Genomic DNA, 12,584 nt, shown 5'->3' with positions numbered 1-12,584 from the left:
ACACCCCAAATAACTCCACCCAATAGCCCTACAAGAGGAAAAATAAATTAAAATATGTACTTGAACAAAACACCACAGAAAATAATATAGGAAAAGAATGAAGGGGCATAATAGATGACTAGAAAAAGAACAATTCCCAAATCTCAGATCATTTGCTCACTACAAAATCTTTATGCCATACAGGCGCTTTGATTCGCCTGCTAGATGTTGTTCCTATGTGGACACCACTATCAACTTGCCTAGAGGTGCCTTCCACGGAGGGTATAGCAGGAGTTCTGTTTCGCTAATTTGTCCATGCTACAGCCCTGCCCATTGTCCATTATGGCAACATTCTGTTTGGTGTTTACAATATCCATTGGTTCAAAATATTTGGAATCCTTCCCACCTTTCCCACCGTTTTTTTAACATACACCCAGTCAACAGCATTCCAAGGTAGATGTTTTGTGCCTTGTTTGATATCGTAATAACTCATATTTTGCTTGATAGGGCACTTTTGTTATTAACTAAAGTTGAGTTGTGCCCAACTCTGTCTCCACCTCCCAACCAAAAGTGAAATAGTTTGGTGCTGGGTTTCCTGCCCTTCAATGCGGAAAATGGAGATACATTAGTGACAACATTTGGAGTGGTATGGTACGCCCATAACATATCCTAAATAACATTCTCCACATTCAAGTGATTTATGCAAGCCAATTGGATACACTCTTTAACCATACGATCAACTCCCTCCAGAATGCCATTGGCACATGGACAAAACAAAGCTGTTCAGAGATGAACAATGGTGAGATGAGAAAGGAAGTCTGCCATCGCCTGAGATGTAAGTTGTACCCCATTATCAGTAACAAGGGTAGCTGGTATGCCTTCCGTTGAAAATGCGTCTTTAAAAATGTAATAAGGGACTCTGTAGCAACTTGGTGGACCATCCTGGTGACCACCAAAGAGAATGTTAAAAGACCAAAACAAATGCAAAATGTTTTACCACAATTGCACGATTAATAGGACCAATTATATCTAGAGCCATCTTTTCCCATGGTTTGTCTGGAATGGCTACAGGTGATATGGGACCTTTATGGACAATTCTAGATTTATCGCTACTTGCACAAATGGAGTAATCCTAGACTTTGACTTCAACCATGGAATTCATATTAGAGAACCAGTAACTCTCCCTAACATGTGGTTTGGTATGGCTCCAACCCAGATGATCTTTATGTGCAAGGTAGATAATTTTATTTCTCAAATTTATGAGAGGTATGATTTTATCATTCCGAAGGATGAAGTTATTTTCTTTGATTTCGTACCTAACTTCCCAATAACCTTTGATATCATCATCAACCTCAGTTTTATTTGGCCAACCCTGCTGAGCATATGACTTAAGTTTGACCAATGCCTCACCCTCTGAACTTGCTGCCATCCATTCATCATTGGTATTAGAAGTAGAATTGACTACAAGAACAGGATACTCCGATGTTTCAAACTCTTCCATTATGTCTAAAGGGGTTTTTGACAAAAAGTCTGCAGCAGCATTTTGATTGCCATGTACATATTAAACTTCGTAACAGAAGCTTTCTAAACCCAGGACCCATCTGGCATGGAGTGGTGTAGAGAGCTGTGGAGTATCGTGGAGGGAGTAGACTGTCGTAGAGTGGAAGGGCAAAGAGTGATGTAGAGTATCAGAGTGTCGTAGAGTGGAGTGGCATAGTGTGTCATGGAGTGGTGTAGAGTAGAATGGAGGGATGTAGAGGGTGTTGAGTTGAGTGGTGTAGAGTGAAGTAGATTGTTGTAGATTGGTGTGGCATTGAGTGGATTAGTGAAGGAGAGGAATGGCAGAGTGGAGTAGTGTTGTAGAATGGAGTAGTGTTGTAGAATCGAGTAGCATGGAGTGAAGTGGTGCAGAGTAGAGTGCAGTGGCGTAGAGTGAATTGGCTTACAGTAGAGTGGTGCAGAGAAGAATGCAGACAAGAGTAGAATATAGTGGCCTAGACTAGTATGGAGTGGTGCAGAGAAGTAGAGCACAATGGTGTAGAGTGGCATAGTGTGCAGTGGTATAGAGTGCAGTTTTGCAGAGTAGTGTTGGAGTGCAGTCACAGAGAGCAGTGGTGCAGAGTAGAGTGGTGCAGCGGCGTAGTGTATTGGTTTTGAGTAAGTGATGTAGAGCGCATTGGCGTAGAGTACAGCCGTGTAGAATATAGTGGTGTGGAGGGGCACAGGGGAGATTTCAGTGGTGTAGAGTGGAGTTGCAGGCGCAGAGTGGAATAGAGAGGGGTGGAATGCAGCGGCATAGAATAGAATGTTTAAGAGTAGAGTGCAATGGCACAGAGTGCAGTGGAATAGAGTGCAGTCTGGTACTGTGCAGAGTAAAGTGGATTGGTAGAGTGGAGTGACGTAGAGTGGAAGGATGCAGAGTAGAGTTGCACAGAGTGCAGTGGCATACAGTGTATTGGCGTAGAGTGCAGTAGAGTGGCACAGAGTGTGGCAGAGCAGAATGTAGTGGCAGAGAGTTCAGTGTTGCAGAGTAGAGTGGCATAGAGTGGAGTGGTGTAGGGTAAAGTGGAGTGCCAGAGTCCAGTGGTGCAGAGTAGACTTCAGTGAGAGAGTGCAGTGTTGCAGAGTAGACTTTCGCGCAGTGGTGTATAGTAGAGAGGCGCAGAGTGCATTGGCGTGGCATGGTGCAGAGTAGAGTAGCGTAGAGAGCAGTTGCGTAGAGTACAGTGGTGCAGAGTAGAATAGAGTGGCATAGAGTGCAGTGGCGTAGAGTACAATGGCGTATTGTGCAGTGGAGTAAAGTGCTGTGGTGTATAGTCGTTGTGAGAAGTTGGCCTGGTATATGCTGTCCACTAGTTATAGTGCGCACCTTGCACCAGTCCAAACAACCCCTTATTGATGATAGGTTAAAGACAACCTTTATTGAAAGCTATCCTAGTGGTAGCTATGGAGAGCGGCCTTCAGGCAAAGTCTTGAAGGAATGTAAAGCAGCTTGTTTTACCAGTCTATAATCTCTTGAATGGCTAAATGAAAGGAAACCACACCAGGTATATATATAAAATATATGTATTTATTACTAAACACACTCTACTAGTCCCTTTATGAGGCTAGAGGTCAAAACACATAAGTTACACTTCAAATATTACAGGTAAATAGCACAAATAAACGTTAGGCCCTAGGGGCGATCCAAACCATATACTAAAATAGTGGTATAAGAACCACGACTTAACTAGACACAAGGCCTAGAGCCTGTAGAATCGCTGGGACCCCAAGGAACCACCCATGGTAGTGACACAGGGGACCCACGGGCCGTGTGCAGTGTGAGAACACAGCCGCAAGCTCCCGTTAGCTTCTATGGGGAAAGTCGCGGTTAGATTTTTAAAGATTAGGGACACTTAGAGATGGACTAGGACCAAACCCTTTTGGACTTAGACAGTTCTAGGGTCAACACCCACGGGAGCACCAGAGTACTCGAGTTACCTTACCCAGGGAAGCCGGGTGCATAGGTGTCAAATGGTGTCGGGTCGCGTCGTCGTTTTCAATGGGAGCTGGCGAAGAAGTGCTGCTGCCGGGAAGATGCGAAGTGTCCGAAGACATCCAAGCCTGGATCGAAGATGTGAAGAACCGGAAAGCAGAGGGGACAGAGTCTGGGTCACTTACCAGTGACCAGGGGCACGATAGACGAATGCCCACCGATGTCGGGTATTTCAGGTAAAGAAGGTGAAGCTTGACTCTTCAGCCACGAGGACCAGGAGGCATCGAGGACGACCAGGAGCTGGATTCGAGCTGTCCCACGAAGAATGTCGTGTGTTGCAGCGTTGGTGCCCGGATTGGACACAACAAGCCTTGGCAACAGCAACCCACGCAGAAAAGAGAAAGATACTTCGGTGCGGACCAGCAAGGTCCGAGGGACTCCACCAGCGAGGAGGAGTGAGGGCACGTCTGGAGCAACCAGGGAAGCCCAAAGAAAGTCAGGGTTACATTCACAGGGACCCACCAGTCGATGGACCAGGGATCGCGAAGGGACCTCGAGAGGAATCACAAAATGGCGGCCCACGGGTCACTCGGGGTGACTAGGCCGACAATCTTTGTGGATTCTCTGCTTGGGGTCTGAGCTACAAGTAACCCAATGCACAGCCTCAGGAGACATCGAGAAGCTGATGCACTTGCAAATGTGCACGGTGTCCAGGAGTACCCACGAGGGCTACGAGTCTCAGCTTTGCTGGGGACCTGGTTCGGCCTCTGGGAAGTCTGGAAATCCACCTCTGGTGTTGCAAAGTCTTCGGCTTCTGGCGGGAGCTTCGGAGATGCAGACCAGACAGAGGCGTCTTTGGTGCCTGCCAAGCAGGGGAGTACCTTCTTTACTCCAAGGGAGATTCTTCAGTCATCTGGCATTGAACAGATCGTCGAAGTTCCAGCATTCAGTTTCAGAGTTTTGTCCAGGGATATCTAAAGTCCTGATACCGGGGGTTCCTACTTTATACCCAAGGAAGGGGTTGGACTAACTCAGGGGACCCACCTATTGGAGGGCTTGGGAAGAGGGGTGGCTACACCCATTTCCTTTGTCCAGTTTCACGCCAGAGCAGGGGCTGGTAGCCCCTGAACCGTTTTGAGCTGGACTACGCACAGGGACACCAAATGTGCCCCCCAGTGCAGGACTTCAAAGCACTCTGAGTGCACCCACCCAGCCCCAATACACTAAAGCCTGTCTGGGAGGTGGTGACACCTCCCTGTAACAGGAAACTTATTGTCCAGGCCTCCCCTGCCCAAGGAAGGGGTTGGACTAACTCAGGGGACCCACCTATTGGAGGGTTTGGAAAGAGGGGTGGCTACACCCATTTCCTTTGTCCATTTTCGCGCCAGAGCAGGGGCTGGCAGCCCCTGAACCGTTTTGAGCTGGACTACGCACAGGGACACCAAATGTGCCCCCAGTGCAGGACTTCAAAGCTCTCTCAGAGTGCACCCAACCAGCCCCAAAACACTAAAGCCTGTCTGGGAGGTGGTGACACCTCCCTGTGACAGGAAACCTATTGTCCAGGCCTTCCCTGCCGGAGTTTCGGTCAGCAGCAGGAGGCCAGACTCGTGTCTGTGGCTGCCGTCCACCAATTCCCCCACACAAAAAATCGCCAAAGGGTTGCTCAGGCTGACGCTAAAGTCTTCGGTTGGTTTCACACCCCTTAATGGGCATTGGCACTTACAGCTGCTAAAGACCAGCTAGAAAGTTGCTTTGTGAAGTGGTTTCCAGCTCTTAATCTCTGCCATCGTGTGAGTTCATCTCCTCAAAGGGTGATCGTGTGATGCCACCGTGTGAGTTCATCTCCTCAAAGTTTGATCGTGTGATGCCACCGTGTGAGTTCATCTCCTCAAAGTGTGATCGTGTGATGCCACCGTGTGAGTTCATCTCCACAAAGTGTGATCGTGTGATGCCACCGTGTTAGTTCATCTCCTCAAAGGGTGATCGTGTGAAGGGAGCCGGAAACGTGCGACACACAGTGGCATCATGTGAGTTGGCAGGTCTGCAGTCCTGTAGGTCAACTCATGCATTTTGCTTTCTTAAGTTTACCTCTCGCACCAGGGGAACTTCTCTGGAAGTAGCTATATATGCTCTATAAATACTGTGAAACAAATCAAACCACATAGGTAGCATTACCCACATTCATGTAGAGTACTGGCCAATAATAGCGAAAGGGAAATGGGACAGTTGTTGGCACTGTACACGTTTTCTTGGGTACTGAAATACGCATTTTATCATGAGAGGAATGATATGCTAGAACCTCGTGTAATGTTCATTGACATTGTATAGGGAGCATGAACTGTGCTCTGACACGATGACATATTAACAACCACAAACTACATCTTAAATGATTTATTGTTCATGTGTTAAAATCCAGTGAAAAATATTGTTAAAGTCAATATATTACAAATCTGAACAAAAATTGTAATAGCCACAATTTACGATGTCGATATTCAAAGGAAAGTAGTGGTTTCTCAAGGAATTCTTTCAGCTGTAAAGATTTTTGAAGCTTGTCGTCGAGCCTAAACAAAAAGAATGAACAATCTGTTATGTATGCAAGGAAAACAAAGTTCAAAGGATATATTATGACAACGCTTTGGGACTCTTCACAGCACATTAAAATGTTTCTGTCTGTCCCATAACAATCGTTCATGGCAGCTGCATAATGTTAATAGCTGAATTTACAAAGTTTACACATCAATATTTCCATTTATATATGCTAGCGCAGCAGATGAAATGTAATGATGCCTGTAATAAAATCATTCAATTAATTCACCCACTCGTCCACACCATTCTGAATGCTCGTCCACAAGCAGACACTCTTTTTAACAAAACTAAACATGAAGGGGACCCTACACGAACCACAGAACTGAGTGAAGCACCACCCTATACTCTCTCGTCAACAAATACTGATAGTTTTAGAGACACTGGCTGAGCACACAAGTAACCACTGCAGTGAGTTCAAGTCAATTCTGAACCAGAGAAGAGTTAACCTGTCAACTATTACAGCAAGTTGCCTTGTACCTCTAATTATTTGGCTGGTTCAACTACCTCGAGCAAAGCAGCGGTACCCCAAGGAGGATTGAGGGTGGTGACATGAGAATCAAGCACTTGCAAATGCAGCAGGTATGAATTATAATAAAGCACAATTTAAAGAGCATTTACCATTGTTACACAAGGCCAGTATTATGTACGGCTCTGCTGAAGGGACACCATATACCAGGCAGTCTGCAGGAACCAGCCTCAGATTGGCAGGGCGGGCAATCGGGCATTGCACGAGGGGCCCGAGGCAAAGACCAGCTGGTGGGCCGTTTTTTCTGCCATAGATAAAATCACATTTTCCGGGGCTGGCTTGACTGCTGGAGCTTAAAGGCTGCAGTACCCTTATATCTAACATCGGAGTTCGTTATAATTAAATATAGAGAATGGCTGGTTCATTGTCTCGTGCAGTAAGACAATGGCCAAACTGAGCAAGCACAGCATGTGGTGGGTCTCCTCCTGTGCCGAGTCTCCGAGTGTGACATTGAGGCCACAGAGAGTGGCTGAGCTCTTTTTGAGCATCACAGCCAGCACTAATGTTACCTGGGGTGGATTGAAAGGGGGCTGTGCAAGTGTGACTACCTTCTAAAACGCTCTCCTTTCGTTTCCAACAGCCCTCTACCACCTTGTTACCCGGGAGGGGACTCTGGTTCACCACTGAACAAAAATTAAAAATAATGCAAGCAACCAAAATGAGAAAAAAGAAAAATGTTTTGACAATACAAAAGAATGTTTTAAAAAAAAAAACATTACTGTGAAAAACGTTCATTGGGGCAAGAATGACAAAGACAAGGGAAGGGAGAATAAATATGGCAGGACAATAACAAAATGGACTGAGCGAGAAGAGCAATGTGGAGAGAGGCAAAAGAAAAAGTGAGACGGCTGAGTTGAGAAGAATGACAAACATATGGGAAGACGAAATCAATTGAGGAAGAAAGGAAAGGTAGAGGATACGAGTGCTAGATATGCAGACAGATGGAGGGAGTGAAAGGGAAGAGATTAGGGATAAGTGATGAAAGACAGTGGAGAGATGAGCAGAAATTGTTGAAGACAGAGAAAGCTGAAAAGCGTATGGGGAGAAGAGGAAGGCAGAAAAGTGGTAGAGGATGTGGCGTAATGGCCAGAGCTGCAGACTTTGGAAATTGAGAACCAGGTTGGAATCTCGGCGTTGGCTTAACATTCTGGGCGTATCACTAAATATCCCAGTGCCTAAAAAAATGAATGCGTACATGTAAAGCACTTCAATACCTTTGGGTGGTATGTGTGATATAAAACTACAAAAAACTGAATGCTGAAGGAAATGATGGAGATGAGAGGAAAGCTGCCGAGGGTGTCAAATATTTCCTGGTGTACGGGAAGAAAAGCGGGATGGTTACTACTCAAATACACTATCCTAATTCTTTCCCTCCGTCTAGGGCTTAGTTTAGAGGTTGTTGGCGGTAGTGCTAAATGTAGACTACAATCCACCAGTGGAATTTCCTTCAAAGGAACGGTAAAAGAAATTCCACCCGTGGATTCTCCTTTGGTTTAAATGCTGCCTCCAGTGTGTCGACTCAAACTCGGAGTCTTCTCAGGTCGATAAAATGAATTCTACTAATTTTCTTTAAAAAATATCTATTATTCAGAGCCATGAGGACCCAAAGAGTGCACGTGCACTTTACAAATACTCGTTGTTATGAAACATTACAATATTCCAAAGCCAGCAATAGTATTCAAGTACTCGAGTTTCGATTCTGGCCCAAAGCCATGGTAACAGGCATCAGAGGACCTGAGCCAGGGAGCCATATAAGTCACGTCCTAGCAAACATGTTATAATGCAGAGGATCATGCTGTGTGGATTACGCAAAGCCTCCGCAAACAGCTCCGTGTATATGAGCTGGTCTTTTGCTGCTGCTATTATGTACTGATGAACATGCTTCCAAAGTATTTTCTTTAACTCTGACATGGGACGGGCTTAACTGTATTTTGTTTTTCACATTTTGCGAAGCAGCCACATCTTGTTGCGTGCACCGTAAGGTGAGCTGCGCGCTTTCTCAGATATCTGTGAGAGTTCTATATGTACGGTATGGGACAGTCTGGAACGTTGCGTTGTGCGCTAGAAGAATGCTTCCAGGGGCAGGACACACATCGATTAGTTGGGAGGACAGTTGTGTGTGTGTCCGGTGGCTCCACACAATGAGTTAAACACAGTTACTGGTGTGCTTGTTTGTGTAGGGTCTGGAGAAGAGCAGGTGCACTTAGGGCGATACAACATCGTAGACACAATCCAACACGCACAGGTCTGTAATATATAGACTGGTAGAATCGCATTGACTGGTTTTGCGCTCATTTTAAACAAAACAAAAACCCAGATGACATGCGCACTGCTGTCTATGAAATTTCTTTGTTTAAGCTGCCTTATGTATGAATTGGTTGCAGATTCTGAAAGTATTACATGCTTGTCGAGATATTAACAGGTGCAGGAGTTTTAAGACCACATTTTTAAGTATCCATTGTTTTATATACAAGACAGGCAGGGCAGACTTTCAATTAAAAGTGATCTACAGCTTGGGGGGTATGGCCGGCAAGATGGCCGTCCAGCAGCACTAAAGGAGAGTTCCTGGCCGGGGAACTGCATCCCAAGCATCCTGCCGCTCTGAAGCGGTGCTCACCCCGGTGGCAAACACAGCTGCAATCAGATGACATAGGGACACACGAAGAGCCCTTTTTTAGGCCACCATACACATGGGGGAGGCGAGGAACGGAGAAAAGTCCCTGAGAGCAGCCTGCAGTGAATGGTCGGCCCAAAATGGCGGCGTGCAGTGGGCCTGGGCCAAGACTCGAATGAAATCGGTTCAGAGGCCCAACAGAATGGGGGCTCGAGAGGCATTGGGGGGATGCTCTCTCCTCCAGTGAGGGAGACAAAGGGAGACTGAGGAAGCCGCAACGTGAGGTGGAGTGATCAGTGGCATCTCGGCGGCCGTGGAGCAGGCTTCAATCCCTTGACAAGGAGGCTCGCGTGTAGGGCCCTGACCGAGACACAAGTGGGGCAGACATAGAAGCCCAACAGACTGATCAAGGGGCCTGGAGTGAAAACACCCCCGCCCCCAGTGAGTATACCCGAGGGATGCGGGGTGAGGCTCCCCCATGAGGCAGAGTGAGCTGCAGCATGTCAGCGGGTGTGGTGCCTGCTCCGGGGCCTTTACAGGAGGCTCACGTAGAGTACATAGGCAAGACCCGAGTGAGGCAGCCGCGGTGACTTAACAGACTGAGGGATCGTGGGCTAGCAGGAGTAAGGCACCTCGCCTCTCGATCCCAGTCAGGTCTGGGATGGGGCCCGCCGACTGAAGGAGGAGGGGGGACTGCGTGATCCACTGGGCCCCACGGGGACGCAGATTCTGGCCGTGACCGAAGCCTCCAGTGCAAACGTGCAGGCAAAAACAGACTCCATCTCCTCGGACGTGAACTTGTTGCAGGTGGACTTACGCAAGGTAGTAGAGAGGTACCTGGCAACAGAACAGCAGGTTAATAAGATCGGAGGAGGAGCTGTATGCCCTTAAGACACTAGTCGTCAGCCTCACAGCGCAGATGCTGAAACTGAAAGTGCGCGCTGAGGACACGGAGGGGCACTCCCGGAGATGTAACTGCATTTCGTGGGGTTTCCTGAGGGAGGGGAAGGCACTTCTCTGGAACTATTTCTGGAAAACTGGATCAGGTCGACGCTGCCGGAGGAGGATTTTCTCCAGTATTTGTGGTAGAATGAGCCCACCTGAACCTAACACCACCATTGCTGCCTGGAGGCCTGCCATGGACACTCAGTGCAAAGATCCTCAACTACAGGGATAGAGATATTGTTCTTCAGGCGGTCTTCGAAAACCAAGTAATTTAGATCTTCCCAGACTATACACAACACATGCAACAGCTGCGACAAACGTTTGGGGGAGTGAAAAAGAAGCTGAAGGCCATGGGACTCAAATATATGTCACTATATCCCACAAAGCTAAAAGTAGTATATGGAGGGTGCTCACATTTTTTTCATTAAGCCTAAAGACGTGTGGGACTGGCTGAAAGTGTGGGGGGATGGCCGTATCCCCGTGCCCGACCATGGGTGGCCAGTGCCTGGTCCCGGAGAACGTAACAGACCGAATCAGTGGGGAGGAGACGTGGCAGACACCAGAGGGTTTCAGCATAGAGAACCCGTGTGATTGTGTTGCAAGATAGCACCCTGTATGTGGAACAGCAGTGGATGGAGAGGGAGGAAGCTAGAGCCCTGATGGAGATGGTCATGCCTGTGACATCTGCTGACAGTGTATTGGGCATGGTGGAGGACACGTCGGACCTTGCTGCCACATACTGCTAAACGAGGGGTATTAGTCACTACTGATGCAGATGGGGTGGGGAGGAGGGGGCAACGGGTTGCTGTAGCATGGGAAGGCTAAGCAGGAGCTGAGAGTTCTGACACCATGGTGCCTGTGGTTGATGAGGTGAGAGGGGATTCTGAAGATTTCAGCAGTGACATACATGCAGCGCTTTAATGGGACACTGTGTTTTTCTCCCTTTCCCCCCACTCATTCCTACATCATATGTTCCTATTCTCTTCTATCACCCACCTATTTGTAGCTGGGGATAGTATGCAGGGAGTGGGTAGCGGGTGAGGAAGATGTGATTGATGTGTGAGGGATGTGGTGACTGCCATTTGGAAGAAAGGCGGTGGTAGAGGAGGGCAGCAGGGGACAGAGAGTGGGCCAGACCTGAGGTGTAGCTTGCCCTCACGATATTCAGTTCTTTAGGGGGTGTAGGGGCGTGGAACTGCCACACACATTTAGTTTTGTATCTTCAGGGAGGGGATTGGCATTTGGTATGGGTGGGGGGACACATTTTTGGTTAGTGTTTACCCAGGAAAGGGGGGTGAGACTAAGTATATAAGTGTTTGGTTGATGCAGCGTGATGTGTCACTCCCATTAGGGGAGCGTGGAGGTGATGTGGTGCTGTGGTTGCTGGAACTTGGCTCGAGGGAGTGCCTGAATGGGGGCGCCAGAGATGAGTATCTCGTTTGACCTAATGCTGGAACACATACGTAGAGTCAACTGGAATGTGAGGGACCTGCATACCTTTGTCAAATTATAAAGTGAATGCAGATCTGAGACAATTGGTTGTCCAGATCGCAATGCTCCAAATCTGACGTAAGGGGAGGCACAGAAACTGCACAAGAAATGAAGGTGCCAGTTTTATTCCACTACCTATTCCAGCTATGCCAGGAGGGTCTCGATATGGATGGCGCATCTCATTCCAACTAAGTAGCTTCAACGCTGATACTGAAGGATAAGTATTGGTGTATGTTGTTTTGGATAGGGTGGAAGGAATATGTTACTTACTCTGTAAGCATCTATTCATTGTGTGTAGTGCCGTAGATTCATAGGCTTAGCATACTCCTGCCGTTTAGTGTTGGGCTCGGGTGTTTGCAACTTGTTTTTCTTCGAAGAAGTCTTTCGAGTCACAAGGTATGGTAACTCCTCCCATAGTCTGTCACTTATGACTCCTCCTATAGTCTGTATTCCGCATAGTCATCATCTCCTTTGTTAGATTGTTTTTAGCTCATCAGGTGAACTTCGGATAGGAGCAGTATAGTGACAGAAAAGATGAACAGGCGAGTAAAGATAAGATATGGTAAAGTGTTTTAGGAAAGAAGTAAATACGTCAGCCAGTAACGTCCGGGGAGGAGGGTATATGCATATGAATCTACGGCACTACACACACAGTACGAATAGATGCTTACAGGGTAAGTAACATATTCCACGAGTTGGCCGTAGATACATATGCTTAGCATAGAATGTAAAGCACTGCTCCCCTAAAGCCATGGTTAGCTAGTGGTTGATGTAGATGTTTGAAAAAGTTTGTAATACAGCTTGACCCACTCTAGCTTGTTGATTAGGGAAGACACCAACACAAGAGTGTTTCATGAATGTATGTGGGTTATTTCATGTAGCTGCTATATAGACATCAGCTTATGGGAAGCCATTAAGGCTCCTTTTTAGCATGTGGAGTGAGCTTGTGGAGTTACAAGTAGTAATCA

At 47.1% G+C, this 12,584-nt stretch overlaps 1 protein-coding gene across 1 annotated transcript in view; it reads right to left on the bottom strand.

The window, feature by feature from the left end:
• Positions 1-5,830: 5,830 nt before the first annotated feature.
• Positions 5,831-12,584, bottom strand: part of ZUP1 (zinc finger containing ubiquitin peptidase 1) — a 138,821-nt gene continuing 132,067 nt past the window's right edge. Inside the window, exon 9 of the mRNA XM_085611312.1 lies at positions 5,831-6,015. Within this exon, the coding sequence (XP_085467438.1) occupies positions 5,968-6,015 (48 nt within the window). The 3' untranslated portion in view covers positions 5,831-5,967. The remainder of the gene's footprint in view (positions 6,016-12,584) is intronic.

This window comes from Triturus cristatus, chromosome 6 (assembly GCF_964204655.1).
Source record: "Triturus cristatus chromosome 6, aTriCri1.1, whole genome shotgun sequence".
Classification (NCBI taxonomy): domain Eukaryota; kingdom Metazoa; phylum Chordata; class Amphibia; order Caudata; family Salamandridae; genus Triturus; species Triturus cristatus.
The sequence above is the reverse complement of the archived record's forward strand: the minus strand, read 5'-3'. Positions and strand labels throughout refer to the sequence as shown.